This window comes from Lonchura striata, chromosome 1 (genome assembly GCF_046129695.1).
Source record: "Lonchura striata isolate bLonStr1 chromosome 1, bLonStr1.mat, whole genome shotgun sequence".
In the NCBI taxonomy this organism is placed as follows: domain Eukaryota; kingdom Metazoa; phylum Chordata; class Aves; order Passeriformes; family Estrildidae; genus Lonchura; species Lonchura striata.
In genome coordinates, this window is record NC_134603.1 from 65,255,309 (window position 1) to 65,281,301 (window position 25,993).

Here is a 25,993-nt window from a genome sequence, read left to right on the forward strand (position 1 = left end):
CTGTCACTTCAGCAGCCCATTTTATCTTCACATTCCTACCTTATATGCCAGGATCATGACTGAGACTACTAAAAGAGATACTTGTCCCAAAGCCAGTGCTCAAGGAATTAAATGGGAAACCTTTTCCAAGCATAATAGTACCCCTTTCAGCACAATTGCTTGGCCTACTATTACACTCTTCTAATATTCTTTTTCTATAATAGTTTGTCATATGACACTAGAGGTAGTATTTTACTGAAATCCAGATAAATTAGTTCTGCAATTTCTTTGCCTAGAAAAATAATGTGCTTTTTAAATGGCAGCCTGGTTGGGATTGATTTTCCATTGGCACAATCCATGATACATTTGAGCATGCTTTTATTTACTTATTTAATTCTACTTTCATTCAGAACTTGTTTTCAGAATGTACATAACACTGAGTTCAAGCTAACAGATGTGTTGTTCCCTGGATAACTTTTGTTTCCCTTTCTTCAGTAGAAACACTGTGTTTTCTGGTTTCCATTCTTGGTTTGAAAAATTTGCTTACTGACCTGTGTTATTTGTCTTAGGGAGTTTTTCATGCCATTTTCTTAATTCTGGGACATAGTTCATCTGTCTGTCTGTGTTCAACTACATTAAAATCTTTGAAATTAGTTTCCACACCAGTTGCAATAACTTCCATTTTGATACTTCCATACACTTTCAGCCATGAGTCACCCTCTCCTGACCTGTTTTTCATCAGTCCTTCTTAAAATCTGAGTCCAAGTACTCAGGTAGTTTTCAGACTTTTCCACCAGCTCTTTGTTTCTTGAATAACAGTCATAATACTTTTCTTTTTATTTATATTCCTTTTTTTTAAGATATATTTATATGTTATTATATATCCTTAATATTTTCAATTGTTTGTATATAAAAAATAGTTCACTGTACAGTTAGGTTTGTTTTGTCAGGGCTTGGCTCCTGGGAATTCTCACTTTATCCCTGTTCTTTCTGTTTTTCCAGCAGTAGCTTCCTTCCCTGAGCAGTATTTCTTCTGCTTTCATGTCATCATTAATAAGAAGTACTAACATTTCTCATAAGAGGGGTTGTTTTTAGTGCAGGTTATGACTGGAGGCTTTCTCTAAAAGTTCATTTTTTTTATTTCTTTCATACTTTTGGGATCCATATATTTTTTAACCTCAACTTCAAGTAATTTTAAGTCTCCTCTTTATCTAAGTATTTGATGATTTCAGTTTAGTTTTCCTGGCCAAGTAGCTTCATTAATGTCTCATTTTGCTCCAGTCACATTCAAAATCTCATTTGAGGTTATTTTTCCATCTATGACATAAACTTGTAATTCCTCTGACCAGAGTTTCAATCAGTTGCCTATTGTGTATTGTATAACTGTTTGTAAAAGCCATTTTTCAGGTAATTATCTTATTTGTAGAAAGTTTTGTTTGGGTTTGGCTCTGATATTAAGCAATAATTGAACCTGACCATTTCTGTTATCTTAGTTTTGCTTGAAGAAAAACTAAAGTTATTTTATTTCTATGAGAGTGATATAAAAGTATGTGTTGGACTCAAAAACTTTTGTTTTTCCTACATAGCTAGATAGCCTATAGCAAAATCTCACCAACTAGTCCTTCTTGTCTTGAACATCTCACCAAAGGCATTTTCTATTTAAAACATTAACGTTTTCTTCATCACTGTCTCTCCTATATTTATCTGTGTTTTTTTTAGCATGACTTTTGGTTGTGGTTATTTTTCTATCACATACTAATAAGGTAGTGTCCTAGAGTGGCTCTAATTCCTCCACTTTGTAGCCCATGTACTTTGTCCTAGCGTATAAACATCTCTGCTTTTTTTACCCACTCATTATCCTGTTTTCTCTTTGGGTGATAGCTGGGATGATATTGCTTACATAACAAATGCTTCTATGAATATTAAAGTTTTTATTTCTCTATTGATGCACACACTCGTAACCCTCTGCTGTTCCTTTACCCTGTTGTTTCCTCAGCTGCATGACTCATGTTTTTTTCTGTCAAAGTCAGGGAGAGGAGTCATCTCCCTGGGCTCCCTACTGCAAGCATCAGCAATGCCCAGTAACATGCCAGAATTTTCCTGACTTCTTGAAGGAATTGTTAGTTCAGATGATCCTTTCTTCTGGATTAGGATGACTGGAGGATTTACAGAACTTCCTGCAGTTGCTGACCTTATCAATGCAGGTCCAGGACAGCTTTGATTATATGAGGACATGAAATTCCTCCATTGGGGTCTCCATCGTTGCACTCCTGTTGAAGAGGAGAGGCAGTTGCATGTAAAGGGTTCTTGGCTTTATGCAGTATAAGCTGCAGACTACTTGAAAGTGAGAAATTAGGAGTACTTGCTAATCCAGTATTGCAGTTGTGAATTCAATTTTCTGGAAATTTGGTAGCTCCCAATACCCAGTCCATGCTTGGAAAATCAGTTAGAGTTGGTCCTTGGAAAGCAAAGTTTCTTACTTCTTCAACTTCCCAGTCTTCATCACCGAGGTACTACAAGGTAGCATGAGGTATTAGCAAGCCTCACAGCAATGCTGAAAAATAAAAAAAGCATTGGAAGAAATCTGCATATTATAGTCCCAAGGTGGAAAAATAGTTTGCAGTAAACCAGGTAGTTACCAGGATGCACCTGATTTGCTGTAGCAGACCTTACTATATGATTTTTTTTTTTATCAAGCATAAAAGGGGTGCAGAAGGGCATTTCCTTGTGAAAGTCTTAGTTGATTGTTTCCCCTAGGCACAAAAAGACTACTCATATACCTTAGAATGTTTTATTAGCTAGTCTTCCTTGTGTTTGTCTTGTGCCATTCTTCTTTGATGATTTTACTTTTACCACAAGGGTCTCAAAATGCAAACTAGCTAATAAGACCCTATTCTGAACCTAAGCTGTTTCATAGCAGTAATTTAATAATGCCAGTTCTGTCAAGCTGCCAGCCTTTCTGGATACACAGTGTTGTTTCTACATGTATCATACATGAAACTGAATTTAGCTGATTAGTGCTCACTTGTTGGTACTTGTAGTTGGTGTATGCCACCAACTACAATAATTTCACATACATTCATGTTCACATCAGAAGTAAAAGACAAAAACACTGATAACATTATATTCTTGCTGACACCTATGAAATATTCAGCACATTCATGAAAGCTTCTGAAATCCACTTAACACTCATTCCAGTTTATAAAAATGAAAATGATTTCCTGCTTGTACTTTATCTGAGTTAGTCCAGCACCTTCAAGTCCACCACTGAACCATGTCACTCCATGCCACATCTAGACAGCTTATATATACCAGGGATGGTGACTCTACCACTGCCCTGAGTAGCCTGTGCCAAAGCTTGACAACCCATTCAGTGACGAGATTTTTTCCTAATATCCAATTGAAACCTCCCATTGTGCAACTTGAGGCTGTTTCCTCTTGCCCTGTCATTTGTTACTTGAGAGAAGAGACTGACCCCCACCTGGCCACAACCTCCTTTCAGATAAGCTGTAAAGAGCAGTAAGGTTCCCCCAAAACCTCCTTTTCTCCAAGCTAAACAATCCCTGCTCCCTCCCTGTTCCACTGGGCAACTTTCCAGCCACTCTGCCCCCAGCCTGTAGCACTGCCTGGGTTTGTTGTGACCCAAGCACAGGACTCAGTGTGTCACTGTTAAATCTTGTACAATTGGCCTGTCCAGACCTCTCACGTTCATGAGCATACATTGGGCCTCCATCTTACAGGCAGTAGCAACATTTGGAGTTCTTTAAGTTAGTTCTTGGGTTGCCATGCAAGAAGAGCACATAGTTTCCAAATGGTGTCTCAACACAGAGTGGTTTAATGTGATGGTCCTAATTCACAGCTCCCAATGATTCTGCTAATCTTGGGTATACATATGCCTGTGAAAATTACCCCTGGAAAGATGTTTTTTTGCTAGAGAAAGAAGCTTTTTGGATGACATCAGAGAAGTCTTTTCACATACCCACTCATACCTATTACTGATAAGCAATCAGTAACACACCCCCCAGTTGAGGAGATAAAGTGCTCAGAAGTCTTGCTGAATTCACTTTTATCTGTAGTGGAAATAAAGTTCATGCATTGCAGCAAACCCTTCTTCGAGGCACAGACCTTTGTGTAGAATGGAGAGCACCCATTGGAAAGCACTCATAGGGATTTTTCTCCATTATCTGAGGATAAGTTACTGCAAACCTTATCTGAGGTCACTGCTCTGGGCCTGCCTCACTGGCATGCACCATTAGACACTGATATTTTTAGGTGTAGGTTTTTAAGACTGAATTCATGTTCAAGTGGATCCCTTTTTGTCTGCCAATTTTTAAACTGATACTTCAATTTAAATCTTTAGCAATTAATTACAAAGTTATTCTTTATCTGAAATGTACCTGTTTAAGGATGGAAGATTACATCTCAATCTTCATGAAATAAACAAATCTGTTTATACTGAATATAGAAAAATAATTACAGCTGGTCAGATTCTTGCCTGTGAAAAATTTACTTCCTGAATGTATTTCATCCTTTTCTTCCTCTTAAGGAGATAATCAAAGAAGGGGCTTTGAATTTTTATTAATGATTCATTACTCATAGCTGATCAGTGAACAGTTTATGCAAATACACTTTACAAATTGCTCACTTTAACTATTACTTGGGGTTATATGTGGATATTACTTTCCCATGGGAAGCAGAGGTGTGAACGTTTGGATTATTGATATATAATCATGGGAGTATAATGCATATCAAATGTTAAATACTGAGACAGATACAGAAATCATTTGCAATACGCCTGCTCACACTGAATTGCACCTTAATGGGGTTCTTGTTGACATTAATAGGTTACAAGTCAAGATTAATGAGTATAAATTGCTAGCTAACAAGCTGATAGTTGAACATATTATTCTTTGAGGGTAGTTAACTAGCAGGCCTCGTGTTCCTAAAGACTTAAATTTAATATACCTCAAGCAAGTATCCCTTTGTATAATGGAATTTAAAAGAGAAAGATTATTTTTGTTTCTCCCCCTCTGCCACAGTAATACAATGAAAATATATTGGCCCATTTTGTGAATTTGGAAGGGAACTTTTGGCCTGTGACATGCAGTGCATTGGTTGTTTTGTGACCAGTGACTTGTAGTAGGGCAAAAAGAAAATAGTTCTATCATTATTTTCCTTTGGAGGGTCCTTGTAGGGATTGACCAGGGAGTATGTTATCCCTGAGATATAATTTATCCATTGTTTCAGAGCTCTCAGGATCTGATAATCTACAAAATCACAGTGTGTTGCTCAGACCAATTTGAGTAACAGGCTTAGGGATTGCTAATCTTTTCAGTGTAAATGGGGAAGATTTTTCTAGATGTATATAGTGAACAAAGTTACCAGCTAGGATTGTATGTAAGGGAGGGATGCACAGAGATGTTTGAAAAATAAAATTGGATTGATTTATTAATTCAATTTTCTCCTCCACAATTGGCTGGTTTTAGGGCACTGGATCTCATTGTATGAAGAAAAAAATCGCTGTTCATGATTATGTAATGTACCACTTACAGAAGTAAAAAGGAGTTGCTGAAGTGGTGAGATAGGTGTATTATTCAGAGGTCTAACATTTATTACTGCTCTCCTACCATTTAAATTCTTGGCTTTCTGTAGTATGCTCCTGTGCAGACAATTACACAAATGTTAGATAATTATGAAAGAATGGTTTAATGTTAGCATATGTGTCTGTAACAACAGGCTACCTCCTAATTTTATTTACTTGCTTCAATGGCATTCACTGTGTGAAACAAAGATACTTAGTCAAAATTGAGTGTGTAAGAGAGGTTAGTCATTTGTGGATCATATCACGTTCCAAAGGTTTTATTAGTAGAGGATCAAAAGGCCCACAGACAAATGCTTGGTCTTGGGAGATGCTGCCTTAAAGTTCAGCTCTTGGTGTTCATGTGACCAGGATTTCCCCCAGTTAAGAAAGTGACTAATACAGTCAACTAGCAAATTGCTAAAAATTAAGAGTATCACCTGTGGAAGACAAAGCCAGGCAAAGCGAATCCTGTCCTCTGGAGATAGACAAATACCCTGGAAAAGTACCTGAGAACTTTGTCTTGGGAGGAGTTGCTAGAAGTTCTATAGAGCAGAGCAGGGCCCTAAAGGTTTGGGATAGCCTAATAATGATATATTTTGAATCAAAGAAAAGCAAAACAAATATTGGTCCTTCTGCAAATGTTGGGTTTTGATGTTGGAAAGCAGTGAGACCAATTAAAATCTGTTCCCCTGATAATATCAGAGATGGCAATTACTAACCTAAGAACATGAATATGCCTGAAAACAGTCTGTTCATACAGCCATGAACTTCATACTGTATACCCTCGGTGCTGTTGTAATTCCAGAAAATGTCACTTTAGAATAAACATGAAAATATATAGAATGTAAAAACTTAATTTGCCAGGACAGATGTTTCATGTGGTGGTGATGTGGATTATCTCTAAGAGCTGAAAAATAGCATCTGAATGAACTACTTTTAAATGCATACCAAGAACCTCTCTGTATTGTTGTATTTTTTAATTAGATGAAAATAAATGAATTGAAAAGATGAAAGGAACTCATGTAACATCTCACTTCAAAGGGCAGCTCCACTCTTGAGGAGTGTTTAAAAAAAAGAAAAAAAAAAAGAGAAAAGCAGCTTATTCAAGAAATATGCATTCTCAGTGGATTTGATTTCTCTTTTACCTGCTTTAGAAACTCGGTGATGACTTCTGTTCATTTGACCGAAATGGAGTCATTACCCTGGTGTAAGGGAGAGTGGCAGCTGGCTGACAGTGATGTTCCCCCTGTGCTCCTTTGTTGCACTTTGTATTGACTCAGCAATGCTCTCAAATGAGCAGGATTATTTTTGACCTTGTGATGGGATTTTTATCAAAGTTTCAGTGCTCTGGCCTGTGCTCTAGGTAGGAACTGCACATATGGAAATGTTCCTTAGCTGCCTCCCAAGGTGAGAACTAGAACACCAACTACCAGGTGTATACTTATCAGTGCATGCAGCCTGGGAAACAGACAGGAGGAACTGGAGCTCCATGCCCAGTCAGAAAGTTATGATATTGCAGGAATAACTTAAACACAGTGAGACAACTGGTGTGTGCAGAGGATTGGAGTAGGTAGTTAAAGGCTCCTTTGTAAAGACAGGCAGGGAAGAAGAGGAGGAGGAGTCACACTCTAAGTTAAAGAGTGTAAATGTGTTGTTACAAAAGAGAGCCTTGAATGGACCGAAGTCAAGTACAGTGATTACAGAAGCCTCATCTGATGCCTCTGAGAACACAGGGATAATCTCCAAGGAGGATCTTACACGAGGCACCTGCTATTGACCTCCAAACCAAGGCAGTAAGGCCAACAAAGCAATATTTGGGTCACCTAAGCAAGCTTCAAATCACCAAGAACCCTGTTCTTATGGGTGACTTCAACACCCTAAACATTTATTGGAAGAACAAACAATAGCTAACATCTAATTTATCAAGTTTTAGAAATGTGTGGAGAACCATTTCTGACACATATGTTAGCTGTACCTGCCAGGAAAGAGACACTGCTTGATCTGCTACACGCAAACCAAGAAAAAACTGCTTTCATTTATATCTCAGTTAGCAATGGTTTTATGATCACAATATTATGGAATTTGGAATCTTGCTGAGCATGCTGAAAGTGACTAGTAAGACTAGTGGTTTAGATTTTAGAAGGGAAACCTTACCACCATATTCCAGTATTTAAAGGGTGGCTACAAAGATAGAAAGGCTACAAAGAAGATTTCTTTTTATTCAAGGAGTCATATGGGGGGTAATGGGTACAAGTTACTCCTTAGGAGATTCTTACTGGACATTCCTAATGCAATCAGTCATTGGAATAATCTGCTCAGGGAAGTGGTGGATTGCACACTTTTAACATTTAGCTGCACAGGATGTGCCATCTTGTCTAGACCGTGTTTTTGCAAAGAAAGGTTGGACCAGATGATTCTTGAGGTTCCCTCTAACATGGGATTCCCTCTAACTATTCATAGAATACTATGAATCTGTGATTCTGTGCACAGATAGAATTTCTCTGCATCTGGGTTTGCTTTATCTGCACAAATGAATTGAACAAAAAACCCCAAACAAAAAAACCCCTCAAACAACTCAATCACTCATCTGCCTCCTAAACAAGTTAGCATTCCCAATCCAACAGCAGATGCTTCCACCCAAAACTCCTAAAAGGCATCCCTTGTTTACTTTTTATATGCAGAATAGCTTATATTATGAAAGTTATTTCACCACCTCAGCACTGGTTGATTGGTCTTGAGGAAATTTCTGAGGTCTTGACTTAAGTCAGTGCTGTCTCAAGGGTAATATTTTTTGCCTTCCACCAAATTTCCTCTAACTCCTATTTTCAAAGATGAAGGGGTTTTTTTAGTTTTTCAGCACTTTATTTCCAATCACATCTGTCCAGGCCAGTATTCTTGTCATCATATTTCTGTGTAAAGGTGACCTGTCTAAGGGCAGGATGAATTGAAACTGACCAAGATGTCACAGTTTCCTTCTTTTTCAGTTGCCCTGAAATGTGGGATGGTGACTTTAGAAAATAGCATTTATATGCAGAAGTGTAACAGAGAAGTGTTGTAAGAACCAGTTGAATAAAGATTCAAAGAAAGACTAGCCCATCTCCATCCCTAGGAAGATCCTAAAGGCAGGACTTCTCACTGTAAAGCAATACTTTTCTCTTGTGACTCAAAAATTTTTGCTTCTAAAAGCAGTTTTCATGTGACTTAGAAAGGGAGAGCAGCTCATCAGCTTCATTAACTCCTGGACAGATGTTAGGCACGCAGCTCTGTTCTTTGTTATGCCACGAGTTGCTTAGTCAGTTTGTCAGATAGCAATTGGATGTGAAATGCTATTAGTGCTTCACAAACACAATCAGCTAAGCAACTGAGCTCATCCCAGACATGATTAAGTGAGATCAATTATAATAAGAACTAGATAAGAGAGGTAAGCTTCTTGTTCCTTGGGTTGGTATTCCTCAGTATTAGCCTTTGTAAGTATCCTTTATACATCATCAGCTGCAAAATCTTGATTACTTCAGGAAGTGGCTTCTAGACCAGCATTCAAATGAACTTCATCCTGAACTGATTATTCTAATACTGCAACTGCCACCGAGTGGGGAAACAGTTTATTTGAAGCATCAATTGCACCAAACAGAAAAATAGGCATTGAAGCCAAAGTTTTGCAATTCAAGGAGCATGTTTCCTCTCCATCTCAAATATGGTTAAATATTCTGAAGCAGAGCTCTTTGTGCCCCAAGAAGGGAATAGCTGTCCTTCATAGCATCATGTTTTGCCATGGCACTATTGCTATAGCACTTAAGGCTTAATGTGCTAAATATCAGAATTGATGCATTATTCCTGAAAATTTTGTCATGAAGCTGAACACCAGGTATTCACTAAATCTGAAGGATATATGAGAGTCATATGCACAGGAAGTAGTGTAAATATGTATATTGCATGAATAACAATATATTTGTGCTTTGTTAATCAGAACAGGGAAGTGGATAATGTAGGAATAGAGGGGGCCATATGAACAAACAAAATAGAAGAGTGGAATGTTGCAAAATAGTTCATGTCTAAATTGGAGAGAGACTTGCCCATATCTTTGAGCAGATATTTTTAGAATTATTTTAAATATCTTTTGTGGCTTCTGATTCTTGCCATGGAGCTCCCAAGAGGTAATTTTTTTGTGATATAGAAAGACTGAATGCAGGATGCATATCATGCCACAATTGGCCTGTTCTGGGGCATAAGGTTTGACCAAAAGCCCACAGCTCTGTTTACTTGCATATTTTTTTTTTTTTTTAGAGTGAAGATTCCTAATCTCTGAACTATTTTCATAAAAATATTTACAATCTTAGAAGAGTGACATGGTCTATGCACATTTCCTATTGTGTTGCATTGGATGTACTGCAGTTGTCTGCTTACTTAATAATCAAATCTGATAAACAGAAATATAATTGCCTCCCCATTTGCTATGAGTAGGACTCAGATGTCTTTGATGATCTAGGCTGGCACCTTTCTTGCCCTTTCAAGTGCTTTTATCAGTATCATAGTGATATAGTTGTTTGGGATTGTGCGGTCTCCTTGATGGGCTCAGTGCCAGTCTCTGCTCTGGTCCAGTTCCCAATGTTTGCTTTGCTGACCACTGTGAGTAACTGAGCAGAGCAGGTCAGTTCGTCCTCACAGATCCTCTCTGTAATCGCTCCTTGGCAGACATGTGGGACCGCTGTGACCTTTTCTGCAACCAGTGCAAAAGGTTCCTGTATTCAATTCTGAAACAACTGTTAGCCTCTGCCTTATCTTTTCTTCCTCATCCTCCCACATTTTTTATGGCTTTTTTGATAGAGTAATGCTTCCCTCAGATGCTGGTCCACAGGTCACTGCGAAAATATTCCTGGTGTTAGGTCTCTTTCTAATCACAAGTGGCCATTTTGCATTTCATAACCGACAAACAGCAAGAATTTTCCTCTAAAGTTCAAGATCAATTATTAATAATTAGTTGGGAAGATTCAGGAATTTCTAGGATGGATTCTTTGGCCTGTGCTATGTTAAAATATGTGAACATAAGTGGTCTCTTTTGGACCATTCATCCTTGTAGCAGTGCACCACTTTTATCATATTGTTTAGTTTATAATTATTTTCTGCCTCTATCTTCTTTCATTGCAGCTGAATATATTTTCATATATACACAATATTCTTTCATTTTTCTTTTGTGTGGACCTTTACCAAAGGTTTTTGGAAGGTTAGTATGTTTTTCACCTGATGATGCTACTTGCAGTGTTGAAAATATTTGATAACTATCTAAAATAAAATAAGAAGTAGGAAAAGTTATGATAGAAATGAGAGCTATTATTTTATTCTACTAATGTTTGTTTTATTAAAGAAAAAGCATTTGATATGTGGCATTTTTAAACTTTGAGCCTTTTAACACGACATACTTAATTGTGGCACCAAAAGCTTTTAACATGCATTATTAAAAATTATGCATCCAGGAGAAAAAAATGTAATTCTCTATTTTTGGGCCTAAATACATGTATTTAAAGTATTTTTGCCCAAGAGTGTGTGTCTTATGTTCCACCTGTCCACTAATTCTTCAATGTAGATATCATCTGATCTTTCTGAGAAAGATCCAAGGAACACCAGGTCCCTCTGGAGTTCTCATCCTCATGCTTAGAGTTTTAAAATTAAATTTGAACCATGAGATTTGGAGTGGGTTCATTTCCAGCATTAACTGTTACAGTTTTGGGCATAGCTCCTTCCTGAGAGACTTTCTGTGACCCCAGGTTCATCCTTGCAAAGTATTGAGTTCTGTACAGTTCTGACTTCATTAGTTGCATTATTCTGCATTCTTCTTTGTGGTGAAGCAAAATGAATGATATCTCCTTAAAAATTCTTGTGGACTGTGGTACACACTAAGCCTAAATAAAACATTTTGATGCTTCCCTAACGTCCCTTCTGGTCCCTTGAATACTTTTGTGCATCAATTCCTGAGTCCATTCTCACCTTGGAGCTTCACTTTCTCCTCTTGGACTGTGGAATGGCTGCAGCAGTGCAGTGGTTTTGCTTCTATTTGGTGTTTCCTTTAAAAGATTATGGTAGGGGATGCACCCCCTCTCCCCATCCTTGCATAATGCTCTTGTTGCAGATCAGTTAAAAATTAATTTCCAGGAGAATCACATAGAGGGAGATTTGTTAGTGATCTCTTTGTGGGATTCCTCTTTGCACCAGATTACTGGAGCCTTCTAACTCAACTGTGTAATTACATTGGGGGGTGGGGGGATGGACACAAGTCTCCACCTGTCTTCTCACCTATTCCCTAAATTCTCAGAAGGTAACTTAGGACCTTGTGACATTAGCTCATGACACATAACTGTTAACCATTACTTCAATGTAGGTTAGTACATAGTTACTCTGTGTAGGATAAAATGATACCTTTCTATGTGCTACTGTTTATGTGAACCTCTATTGCTTTGAAGAACATATTTTTCTGTCACAGGAGACTGAGAGAAGACAGAGAGTTGAATCCCTAAGGGATTCCCAGTCTGCAAATTAGATTCACTGAATATAAAAACAGTAACTCTTAAAATAGATTTAAAATTGGTACCATAGCTGCATGTTTTATTTACTGTGCTCATTTATTCCATTCTTTAGGTTTGAAGATGGTACTGTCTCTTTTCTTGATATCATTGCTCTGAAGCATGGATTTGATGTTCTGGAAAAACTCACAGGTCAGTTAATATAACTCTAATACTGAAGACTGCAGTTCTGGATTTATGTTCAGGGTACAGGTCTGATCATATTTCTTATGGCTCTAGCTTAATTTTCCTTTCTAGTTGTACTACATATGTTCATCATTGTGAAGATGAGTAATAAGCCAGTGTAACTGTCTGATGTGAATAAGCCAGTGTAACTGGCTTATTCACATGCTCCCTAGTGGATTATTCCAGCCTGGTTTGAAAGAAAAAAAATGGTCCAGACTGGTTCTAGATATGCCAGACTTGAGTACACAGAGCACTTCTCATCTGACTCACACTCACAAAGATGCAATAGGAAAGTAACACTAGAAAGTAGCTGAGTGACCCTCACTGTTTGAGGCAACCTTTGAAGCCCTTGACATGGAGCTAATGCTGAAGTCCCAAATAAAACTTCAACCGATCTTCAAGCTAGAACCTGTATGTGAAGAGTGATACTCATATGCCATAAGAAGGCACATTCCAAAGACTGCTGCTTGTCTGGCTCAGCACCTCAAAAGCACAGTCTCTCAGTGCTTGCTGCCATGGGGCAGGGACTCTCCTGAAAAGGGCAATTGACACCAGGGAAGCTTGCACCACGGGCTGTGCAGATGTACCATGGCGTGTTTCCACATGTGGGATATGCCAGGTTAACAAAGGATGTTCCTGAAATGGGTTTCTTGATCAGGTATGTGTATTACTTAATGCATGATGTCTGAACCTTCCTTCTCCAGGGCACTCTTCTATTTCCTATATAAAGTCGTAAAGTGCATCATGATGTAAAAGATGCCTGAGTCCAGAGAGACATTGGCTATGAACTTTTCAGCTTAGTGTAATTCCAGCAAGTGTCTGTGGAGGTTTATTGTCATGATTTGTTTGAAGGGTTCTGGTTTCTTCTTCCTCCCAGTGCAAGGCTTCTGTGAGAAGTATTGCATTAGATGCTTCTGGTCTTGTTCATGTGGAAATCAATAGCAGTTTTCATACACATCAATAATCTGACTATGTCCAGCAAGTAAGGATGTTTTATTTTATGTTGCTCAACATGGAGACCAGGGATCAGTCACCAGCCTTTAGTATATGTTCTTGTAGTACAGAATGCTTCTCAAAAATGTACAACTTAAAAAAACACATTCACTTTTAAAGAGGGCTTTGGTTTAATGTGTAGGAGCATTGCCTGCCATGAATGTGAGATTTTATGATAGCACATCCTCTATTGCATTTCTCATCCATCTTAACCTGTTATTGGTACATATTTTAGCCAAACAATTGAAAAATCTCATAATACTAGACTGAGGGGAGCACTCAGCCCAGAATCTGAATAAAGCGGGTATCATTTAGATAGATAGTATCTAACATGGTAGAAGCGAAGCACGAAGAAATGAGATCTTCCAGTTGTCAAAAATATGAACTGGTTCAAATTTCCATACTTAAAATTCTTTTATAAAGAATGAAAATCAAAAAATTAGGAATATTTCTATTTTTAAAATTTTAAAACATTTTTTCCCACAGTGCTAAAATGCAGAAAGATGGGAAAACATAGACTGAAAGAGCAAATAGGAAGAAACCTATATGGAGGGGAAAATTGAAAATTAAATAAAAAATGGTTTTGACAAATACTGTAATTTTAAAACTTGAGCATTGCTGGTGTAGTCTAGGTACTTTAGTAGTCTCTAGTCAAATTCTGGAGCGCCACGTTGAAAAGCAGAAGCACCAGCACTGCCACTTTACAGATATAAGAGACTGGAGAAATCCATAGTGGAAGAAAAAATGGAATTCTGTAAAGGATTTTAATCACCACATGATCCAAGAATTTTCTGCAAAGTTGGGCTGGTCCCATACCATTATCCATGACCAGAAGTGAATTAAGCTTTTGTTCCAGGTAAGTAGGATCTTTCAACATGTTCATGCTAAAACTTTTGTGATTATGCTTACATGTATGTGCATGTAATTAGAAAAATTTCCATGTGATGTGTTTTTATTAATTAGAATTTAATCATAGAGAAGGGAAATTTAAAAAGCCATTCAAAGTTGATAGTAGAACATAGCCCAACTACGATAACGTTTGGATTTTTTTTTTTCCATCATAAAATGCATTTTTATGTGTCAGCTTTTCAAAGCTGATGTGAAGAGTGGCTCAGCCCGATCAGGTCTCTTGGCTCTTCTGTGCTGGCTGTGAGACAAAGGTTTTGGGGGCCCTGCTCGTCAATTTGTGTAGGCATTGAATGTTCCTGGCACAGCTGATGCAACAAGAGATTCAGGGATTTGCAGTTGCCATTTCCTCTCACCATCCTTTTCTCCCCAGAATATCATTGACAACATGGTGTTTTGCAGGTTATTTAATTTCTGTCAAAGGCACAGTGTTCCCTTTGAACAGAGATTATTAGCACTTGGGTGTATACAACAAAGCCATTGTATCCTGTAGAAGCACTTCATAATCCAGAACTGCAGATTTGTTTTAAGCCTCTTTATGCATATTTCTTCCACTTCAACTGTCAGAGTTTTCAGTAGCAAAATGCACTGTCAAATGTGAATCACTTTCAAATCTCACTTTGCTGTAGCTACTGGAGTATACTTGCTTTGCACTCTCCAAACACAAACAGTGATTCTCATTCTGGGCTGGAAGTAGCCTAGAGTAACAACTAGTAGCCTAGTGGTTATTAATCATGTCCTAATGTGTAATAAAAGCACTGCTGAAGTTCTCTGGGGATATGCTGTAGCTGGATTATTCTGGTGTAATTATTGAAGATGGGAAAGAAAATCACTAATAGAAAGTAACTCAGAGTTTTGGTGTTAGTGTTGTGAAACATCAAACCAGTTTCTGACTGATACCATCCAAATACATCCTTGATTGGTCTCAACTTCCATTTAGAACAAGTCGTATTTCCTGCCGGAATTGCATAATGATGTGAATGTGTATTTAAACCATTCCCAGAGGTCTTACATGTATATGATTTTTAAACTCACGGTTTGTGGTATGTATTTTTATTAGTAAATTTTCATCTGCTTTAAAAATGAAACCAAGGTACATAATTTGTGCCTTATTGTTACAAGGTTTACTTTGATTATAATGTCTCTTCAGGAAACATTCATTCACTTCAGAAGAAAGTATAATGTGTATGGGAAGGAATTTTAAAATGCAGACTAAGTCTCCTAAGGATGATGAATTGAAAGTTGTTTCTAATTCACCAGATGCTTGATTGGTTGTTACAGAGTAAAGGTTATTTTGGCCTTCATCAAGACAATTGTACCACAAAACAGCCAAAGCAAAATGTAGTGCAGGATGTTAAATGGTGATGGTAACTTAGTTTTTTAACTTGATCTCTGGAACTTTTGTTTTGTTTTGCTCTTCTCCATCAAGGACTGGTTTCAGACAGTGATGTGATATTTGTCAACCTGCATTTAATAGTACTGCACAGGTTCTCAAGTGTGTTGTGTTTAAACACTTAAGGTTTTATAAGACATCCAATTTAGGGGGCAGACAAAAACAATGTTCTCCTAAAATTATCAGGGATTACTGGGATTTCTTTTGGGTAGTGTTTGTGGCTTCATCCTACTCTTGTCTGGTCACATCACCTAAACTTGGACCACTTTGCTTGTGTATTTTACTGCTTTCATCCTTAGTACTGCTTTCATTCATAGTTTTAATGGATTTGGGGGTTCACTAATGTGAATATCAACTGTGCAGTCTAAATATTTCTAAGTGTGTGTATCTTTCTTTCTACATGTGAGATTATATAAGAAAGGTGGTTTTCCTGCCTTATATCAGATGGTTGCTGTAAAACAGCCATGGCCTGCTGATGAGTCAGAACCTCTACAGAGGAATTACCTGCACTTGTTCTCTTTTAGATTTGCAACATGAGATTGTGTTTCACTCTGAGGACTCTCACTTGTGTTTCATCTGTGTGGACACTGCTGAATGCTTCCATTGAAGTCAGTGGGGCCATGAAAAGTCTAATATAATGGCTTGGGAGATAGGTGAGGAATTGGGATACTTGAGTTCCTTTCCTTGGTAATAAAATTTACTTAACATTTATTAAATCACATAAATACTAATCTTAAGGGGAACAGTGAGTTAGGTAACCAAATATATTTTCAGATCTGCATTTAACCTCTGGATGGCATTTACCTTATCTTGCTGAAAACACTGATGTCTGAGCTACCATTTTGATTCCCGCTGAAATCCGTGGAACAGACAGTGACTTCACCAGCTTGATCCCTCTGAATTTTTTTTAAATTTAGAGTGAGAGGATTTAAAGACAGCAATATCAGCTCTTTTCTTTGTCTATTAAAGGAGCTTAGATGATTAGTTTAGCGTGGTATAGGGCATTTCTTTAATTTTATATAACTTACTTGCTAATGATCCCTTTGGGACTAGAAAGCTGAACTACCAGATTACTTAAGGTGGAAATAGTGTTTTAGGATTTTTTTTTTGCTTCCCTTAGATCTGCAGCTTCTTTTGAGCAGGGCAGGTTCTACATTTCCTGTGGCTGAAATAAGCCAGTAAATCATAACAGGAAATGTTCTGGAAGAACCCTGAGGAGCGTGAAGGGAGATTTTCTATTTGTGAAACCTTTATCTGTCCATTACTCTAGGAGTGATTTCTGTTTTCCAACATATATTTCATGCTTCAACAGGTAGATGTCACTTTCTCTGAGGGGGAAAGGCTCACAGTCTGACAGCAAACTATCCTGCAAAAGCAAAAAAAAAAAATTCTGATTCCAGGGTGCAAATGTGCCTGTTATGGTAAAAAAAATGTGTTTTGTAAAGAATGTGTGTGTACAGCTGATTTCAGAAGTCTGTGGTGGTTTTCATTTTCAAATGACTGGTTATAGCAGATTAGGAGGAAAGTAAGCCATTGTTGGGACTGTGGTTAATTTATTAGGAAGAACAAGCTTAAGTGAGTGTGCATTTACTAATGGTTATGGATTAAATTAAAACAATTACAGAGACATATTACAAAAAGAGCAAGGAGATGAGGCAGTCTTGTGCAACTGCCTGGAAGTGCAGCCAAGCACATACAATGTGTTTGGAAGGCAAGTTTGGATTAATATGTGGGGGCTACTTTTTATACCATAGATACAAAATCTGTTCCCAGTTCTGCCTAAGGTCGCATGGTGAAGTCCATCACTTCCAGGAAATAAAGCAGGAGAAATTGCTGTACCCCCCATTGAGAGACAATAAGAGCAAGTCTTCAATAAAAGCCATAGGAATATTAGCAGCAGTCAAGTGTAATGAAACAGATCTCATTGCAGTGCAATGATGCAGCATTGCCTACATATGGCCAAGGGATATCTTGGATAAGAAGCACTTACTGTCTGTAATAACTTTTTCCCAATATAATTTTCTGTGTCAGATACAGTTAGGACCTGAAGGACTTGTCATTTTCATTACAAAGTTGTCATTATCACTGCTAAGAGATAAAGTGTGATGAAACCATCTTTTTCAAAGGAGAACAGAAGTGACAGCTTTTAGACTTGGGTGCAGATCTTCCAAAGACTTTTTGATGCCTCAAGTGATAGATTAGGTGAGAGACCTTGTTATTCTTAGAATGCCCTTTTGAAATGGGGAAAAAAAAAGGTCTTGTTCAGCTGTGTTCTTAAAGCATGCATTTGAAATATTCAAGAATTGTCTCTGCATATTTCCAGCTAAAACCTGGAAGGGAAATGGCAAATAAAATTACAAATAAATAAATTAAATTTTATTTTAAACAGGGTGATGTATTACTAATTATTTTTTTCCTACATCTTGATATACTAACAAGGAAATAAAATGTTACCTAGTGGATACTAATTTCCTTTACTGATAAGGTGAACTATTGTCTTACTAACATGCACCTGGAAAATGAACCTTGACATGGTGGTGAAATAATTCAGTTTTATGAAAAATTAGAACACGCTGGGACTAGAGAATGATCAGTGTTTTGATGTTTGTGGTAAACGTATGGTGCTCCCTTCAGCCGCCCCTCAGAGATCTCAGGGTCCCACTCTAGTGTGTGCTGGCTACCATGGCAAGGATTACCTTATTTCATTTAGTACATTTTTAATTTCCCAGCTAACTGGATCCAGCTGTTTCATCTCTTCATGCAACACAGAGATTTTATGCTAAATCCAAAGGGGCTAAATTAAAGCGAAATGAAATTTGCATATCATGTAAAACTCCACTTGTTCAGCAGATCCAGATTATATGGTGCTAATCACAAACACTAGACAGAGTAAATCCTCTTGAAGTCACCCTGGGGTTAAGTCAAATGCTTTACACTCTTTGACACATACCCATGAAATATGTAATCAAGTCTGTTTGACGTCCTCTCCTAATTATGTGTGTGTATTTTAAGCAGATGCTTTTCCAGCTGATCTGTGCCTTTTGAGATCTTTTTTTTTTCATTATTAATCAGAAAATCATGCTGTATGTTAACGGCAAGTGCCAATTACGAGAAACTAATCTTAGTTTCTTTGCTTCTTTGCTTAGAAGCTCTGCTTTTGCAAATAAGACTATTGCCAAATAACATATAGATGTAAAGAAAATATGAGAACCTCTGAATGTTTTGCATCAGGGACATAATTATTCTACCATGCGTTGCACTATTTCAGCCTGAAACAAATTTTTTTTTTCCATATAATGTTTTTTTTTAGATTGAGGCAAAAATATTTAATAAAGAAGTTCTCTGTTGGAAGTAAGAAGAGCTGCTTGTTTTCATAAAGTTAGGATTGAAATGATAAAAATATTTTTCCAGAAGACTCTACACTCAAAATTTCTGTCCAGAATGTTAATGTATAAGCTTAGCCTTTCTTGAGTCTCCTTACTCAGTGAGAAAATATCAGGAGACACATTCAATATTTAACTAAATTGGGAGTCACTGAGTTTTAAGTTAATGCCAGTTTTATTGTGACTATGTAAAAGTAGTCTTCAGAAAGGACTAGTGACTTAGCTGGTTCTACCCTGCTCTTCAACTGAAGTAGGCAAACTTCCACTTCCATTTCACAGAAGTTTCAAACTGAGTATTTTCCCTTCAGTGTGTTTAGCAGAGACATCTACTGGCAAATTGTTAACTGGCATTCTTCTCCTCAGATACTACAATGCCATTTCTTACATCTCTGAAGGAGAGATCTGCTAATATGGAAATGATTACTTTGAAGCTTTTAGATGTGCTGCAGCATTAAATTTATTGTTTGGGCAGAAGCGTTAAGTAATGTATCAACAGATACAAAATCAATAAAGGCAAAACAAAATTTTCCTATTTTCTCACTAATGTTACTTCCTGTTGAACAGGCAAGCTACTTTTAGCAGAAATGTGCATATCAGAGTAAAGGAGTTTATGATCCATTATAGATGAACAGTACTAATTGCAAATCACGTAATAATTGTTGTCAGTCTCCATTGATTTTGATTCAGTCAATATAAAATGGAAAGAAGGAAACCACAGGGTATAATTGGGAGAGCTGTTTTGCCTACAGGGACTGCTTTCACGTCTGATGCTTGCTCCACACTCACAGTTTGTTTTTTTTCAGTAAGGATCTTCCTCAGCTGTCACCTTTGCCCGGTTGTTAATGGCTCTCAATAAAGCCATTCTAGATAAGGGTTCAGCTCTTGTGCGCTACTTGCTCTACTTGGTTTGAACACTTAGAGGCTGTCAGGGTGGAACAAGACTCACACAAACAAAGCTACCAGCAAGTTCCCCTTGGGCTTAAGCCCTTAAGGAACTCCTGGGAATGCACCTGGCATCTTCTGCAGTCCAGCCTTGCTGCCCCACCAGGAGACACTCACATACCTTGGGGCAGGAGTAGCCTTGCAGAGGTGCAAAAGCAGAACTGAAAAGACACAGATGATTGATTACATGACCCCAACAAAAGGTCTTTAATATTTCAAAATTAGCCTTTGCCTTTTTGGGTAACCTGTGGATTCAAGACACTAAGTAGCATCTCATCCATGCAGCTGGAGTGGGTATATTTTCTCACAATAACTACTGGCAAAATATACTTAAAGGGCTTATCTGAGGTGCTCAGATAAGCAAATTTTTTTCAGATTGGCCTAATTCAAGTAAAATGTCCTTATTCTCTTAACCTACTCATCCTACTGAACCTACTTTGGGCATTTTTGTGCTACATTCCTACAAATAGTCATTTTATATTACTCTAAGTTTATATGCATTTGTAATGCCATTTCAGCTCTGTTATACTTTCAGGACTCTGTGTGTACCTTGCCTAATTCCAGATTTGAGATCCACACATCTATTCATCCTTATAACACCCCCTATTCCCCCATTTTCATCACATCCTAATTTCCATGAAAGGAAGACTTTACTGGGCAAAGAATCTCATTTGTAAGCTGCTTTAATTGCAATTGTTGCGACTCTGTAATAGCTGGGAAAATATTTTTGCATGTTTTCCCCTCCTTTCTCTTTTTCTTAGTTGTTTCTCCAAGCAGACTAGGTTGAGTATTGTCACAGGAGCTGGAGTGAACTGCGAACCATCTTTATGTTAGGAGGTGTTGTAGCGCGGTACGCGCTCCTCACCGCGGCACTCCGAGCCGTGCCGTGCTGGGCGGTGAGGGAAGAGAACGGGCGGCCGCTTCCCCCTGCAAGCTCTGCAGTTCAGTTCGTGGCGCGCGGGGACAGATGAAGGCGACACGGGACTTGGGGGGGAACGAGATGGTTTTATTCAATGAGCCCCAAGACCCCGGCGGGCGGGGGGGCAAAGGTTTTATACAGAACTTAGGAGGAGGGGTGTAGGAACAGCAACCAATGAGGGAATAGCAGGGGAGGAGTTTAGGGCAGAACTAACATCTGGAAGCTGAGGAGGGGGCTAGAATGAATGACAGGGAAGGTTCTAGGGAAAGGGGCAGGGAAAGGGAGGATTGACCCCTTGGAGATGGGGGTGGGGGGGAAACAGATATTAAACAAATATCAAATGAAAGAAAAACACACCACCGCATCTCCCTCTTTTCCTTTACAAAAAGAAGTAGAATTTTGTGGTTTAAGCAAATTAATAAAACATGCAAATAATATAAAATCATATGATAACATTGTAAATTACTTAAAGGACATGAAAGACACATTATTGCATTTATAGGGCAGGAAGAGTAGTAACAGCCTAAATCAGACATAAGACTGTACAAAACTTGCTGTTTTGCTGCTCTGAGTAACAATCTAGAATAATGCAAATAATTGAAACTATTGAAATAGAATGAAATAATTGACAGAAATTAAACTAAAAAATTTAATTAGAATGATTAAAATTACAACTATCTAATTTAAATAAAATAATTAAATGAAATTATTGGAATTAAATATAATAAAAGATCAACTAAATATAACTAATAAATTTTTAAATTTCGCAGCAATGCAGCAAGCCTGAAGCGATATAGTAGCTGAGTGATTCCTGTAGCAGTAATGGTTAAACACAGCCTTTAAGTCAAAAAATATCAGAAAAGACTGAATTAATTATAATTACAACAAAACAACTTAATATAAAATCAAATTGTAACATTATATATTATTAAAAAAACATAAATTGAAAGACATTAAAAAATGATAAACTAATTGTGATTATAACATATGAAACATATAAAAACTTCATCTGGAATATATAAAATTGTCCTAAATGAAAGTCCAAATTAAGGGTAGAAAGCACAGCAGGATTTGTGACTTCATCTGATTTAGAATTTGCTTCGTTGTGGCGCTTGCGATGTTCAGCTTCTTAAATTCTTAAAGCAGAGTTAGCGGATAGCGGCGCTTGTCTTAAAGCAGAGTCAGCGGATAGCGATGTGGTTTGTTCAATTTGAATGTTTGTTTGCGAGGTGGGCATAATATCTTGAGTATTAATTAATTGGGATGATATTTCTTTCTATAAAATATAACTCAACAAACAGATTATTCAAAAATAATCAAAAGCAAAAAGAGGAATTTGTAGTTAAATAAAAAGGAATATTGGGTAGGGTACATTAAGGAATAGGATAGGGGAATCAGACAATCACTTAATTAGTGATTGCCATGATTAACAGGGGGTATTGGTAAGGGGTGGACCGGGGCGCCGCAATTTCAGGGGGAAGACAAAATGACGGATCCTCAGTCCCGGGTTTCGGCTCCATTTCCTCGGAAGAAGATCCCTCCCGACCTTACCCCCGGAGGAAGAGCCAGAAGAAGGATTGGGGAATATCCAACCCCGCCTCCCCACAATAGGGACTAGCCTCGTGCAGGGACGGTGCAGGGCTATGGGGGGAGAGATGGGACTGGCGGGAAGCCAGGGGCGGAAAAGAAGGGTCAAGGCGGGAAAGCGGGTCCCGAGCGGCGTGGCCAGCGCCATCTTGGGAGGGGGTGCCAGATACACTGCACTTGGCCTGAGCAGTGTCCGGCAGGGCACTTGGGGCCGCTCGGCCACAGCAATCCCCAAGGGAGGATAGGAAAGGGTTTTAGGAAAGTCCGAGGGGATGGGGATATAGGGAGCTTCACAGAAGCAAAAAGGGGAAATTTATAGGAGGGGGGGGGGGCCGCCCGACGCAGCTGGATGTCGGCGCAATGCGTGGGTGTAAAGGGCCCCTTTTAACGACGCTCCTATAGCTAACGTGTCACCCTCTTAGCTGTTCCCTACTGGTGTCTTTTCTACCCCCTCCGTCCAGTCCAGAATGGGGAGGGGAGGATAGAGAAGACAACTTTTTCGAGGAGAAGAAAAAGCGATCCAATCTAGGTCCCCACAGAAGACTAGGCGAAGAATAGCACTCAGTGCTAGCTTCCCCCAGAAAAAGAAAACCCACCTGCTTGCCAGGGACATGCAGGGATACAGCCCCAGTCTGGGCGCAGACGGGGGTTAAAACGCGAGAAAAAAAAAAGCGGCAAACCCAGCCGCCCGTCAGGGCGACCCCGCACCCGTATAGCCCACCTTACCTTGCAGGCTCGGACGGAGATGGCTTGGATCTTCTCCTCGACTCGATGGAAAAGTTGCGCTGAAAACTGGGGATGTTCCTTCTCTTTCGGTTTGGCCCTTCCGGAAGCCTGGGTGTTCCCGTTAAACCAAGACTCGTCCCCGAAGCCTTGGTTTCGGCCACTATCAGCCTCCGGTGGTCTCACTGCAGATGCTGACCGAGGAACTAACCTCTTCTCGATCAGCCTTTCTTCAGGCTCTCCCGAGCCGCTGCCAAAACCGCTCTCTGTGTCCTCGGGTAAGTCTGCCCGCCAAAAAGCTCTGCAGCCCGGCTGCCCGTGCAGTGCGGCTGCTCCCGGGCGGGAAGATGGTGAGAACAAAGAGGGTCCCGGAGCGTCAGTTTTTCGCTCGGCGCTCAGCTCCTCTTAGCATCAGGCAGAGCTTTTACGGCCGTAGATGTTCCTCTTCCCTCCTTCTTCTTCTGTGAGGCGGGCGCCCCCACGAATTTGCCCGTTTTTTTTACAAGACGAAGGAGGGAACCATCCTCTCGCTACCATATGTTGTAGCGTGGCACGCGCTCCTCACCGCGGCACTCCGAGCCGTGCCATGCTGGGCGGTGAGGGAAGAGAACGGGCGGCCGCTTCCCCCTGCAAGCTCTGCAGTTCAGTTCGTGGCGCACGGGGACAGATGAAGGCGACACGGGACTTGGGGGGGAACGAGATGGTTTTATTCAATGAGCCCCAAGACCCCGGCGGGTGGGGGGGCAAAGGTTTTATACAGAACTCAGGAGGAGGGGTGTAGGAACAGCAACCAATGAGGGAATAGCAGGGGAGGAGTTTAGGGCAGAACTAACATCTGGAAGCTGAGGAGGGGGCTAGAATGAATGACAGGGAAGGTTCTAGGGAAAGGGGCAGGGAAAGGGAGGATTGACCCCTTGGAGATGGGCGGGGGGGAAACAGATATTAAACAAATATCAAATGAAAGAAAAACACACCACCGCAAGGAGGACTTTGCTACCATAACTACACTAGCAAAACCTATAAGGAAAAAAAAAAGTTATTTGCTTTTGGGTGTCCAGCAGCACAACTCAGTATTTCAGTCATGATGTTCAAGCATTTGAGCAGGCTGCTTAGGAAAGTTTTGGGAAGTTTTAAGGAATCACTGTCTCTGGAAGTATTCAAAAAAGGCTTAGGTGTGGTGTTTAAGAACATGGTTGTGTGGTGGATTTAGCAGTGATGGTTGGACTCAATCTTGAAGACCTTTTCCAACCTTAATGGTTCTATGATTCTATGATATAAACTGCCATAATTTATTGATGTAAGTGAAGACATGGTAGTTGATGCCAGCTACCCCTTGCTTGAAACACTGTCATTTTCAAGTGGGTTTGACAGATAGCTTCAGAGTACAGACCATTAACAATTGAAGTAGTTTCACTCCTTGAACATGGCTAGTTCACACCATAAAAGAACTTCATCCCAGAAATTAGAGCAAGGCTGGGGTTCAGAATTATTGAGCTGATTTTATTTATAAAAATAAGTTTTAATAAATTTTGGCAACTCTCTACAGTGGTATGATCTTTCTTCTATACTAAAGAAAAATTGGATCAAATTGATTCTAGGTGAATGACAACAAGGTAGGTTGGCTGCTCACACCTTTGTGTTTGAGCCTGTTTTGGGAGGGAGGTAGAAGTCTGCCTTGAAAAGGGTTTTTTCAATATAGTTCACATAATCACAAAAATTATTTATTTTCCTCCTTGTGGCTATCTATATGTTAAGATGTGAAGCTCAGCTTCTAATTAATAGAGAGGCAGGGCCCAAGGGTGAGTAGTTTACTCTCTAAAGTATACCAAAAATAATTACGTGGGCAGCTGAAAGCAACAGGCCAGTGCCTTTTTCAGGGTGCTTCCAGGCACTTGTTTTTAATTTTTTGCATTTATTTTACCCTTTTTCCCTCTTGACATTAGTGGAAGTCATGTTGTTCTCATTTCTGTTGGGTTTTGGAAACAGTATCATGACTGTTAATGGAGATGTCTTCAACTATTCTTTCAACCCAGGTTCAATTGTAACAAGTATAATTAAATTTTTTTTGTTGTAATTTCTTTCTTTTCCATTGTTTTTTATTGTCTGGTTTGAGAATATCTACTTTTTATTTTTATTTTCAGATAAATAAGATCTTCTAGAGAAACATGAAACTTAGATTCTACTTAGGCTCTGGTTTGCATGATCTGCTAATTCAACATCATCACTGCTGATTAAGTGATTAGGAGATTTCTGTTTCCAGATACTCCCCCTTCTCTCCCCCACCCCCACAAATCTTGGCCAGAGTTGTTGTCTAGAGGCTGAGTAGTCAGTGTACCTACTCTGAGCTCAGCCAGGTGCCAGCCCAACCTACTAACTGAAGTTTCATCCACCTCTGTCTCCTCAAATAAAAATCACTAAACACTCCAGCTGAATGCTTGAATTCACAATCATTGTTAGGGCTATGGGTGCCAGAATTTGCCACTTCTGTCTTCTTTTCTGTAACCAGTGTGCCATGTAGGCTGAAAGAGGCTGCTAAGCAGATGCTTGAATTATATGTCAGAAGAAGCTAAAAAACATGAGTAAGGTCCAAAGGCAGCAGCGACATAAAGCCTCTGGTAATTTTATATTAACATTGTATGCATGGAGAACAGAAACTCCGTGGACTATCTTGGAGAATAATCTGGAAGACACTTAAGTGCCACCCTATAAATCAGATCTTTCTTGTAATCTAAAATATATAATGCAGTCCTGATTGCCTCACCACACAAGTACATCCACAGAACTGGAAGGTGCTCAGCAATGAGCAGCAGCACAAACGACTGCTCACATGAACAGACACTAAAATAA

The 25,993-nt window shown here is 39.0% G+C and overlaps 1 protein-coding gene across 3 annotated transcripts in view; it reads left to right on the forward strand.

Moving 5' to 3' along the window:
• Nucleotides 1-25,993, forward strand: part of MOCOS (molybdenum cofactor sulfurase) — a 210,249-nt gene that overhangs the window by 110,390 nt on the left and 73,866 nt on the right. For all 3 annotated transcript variants that reach the window (XM_021528759.3, XM_077784950.1, XM_077784953.1), the window contains one exon: nucleotides 12,191-12,267. In XM_021528759.3, the coding sequence (XP_021384434.1) occupies nucleotides 12,191-12,267 (77 nt within the window). The remainder of the gene's footprint in view (nucleotides 1-12,190; nucleotides 12,268-25,993) is intronic.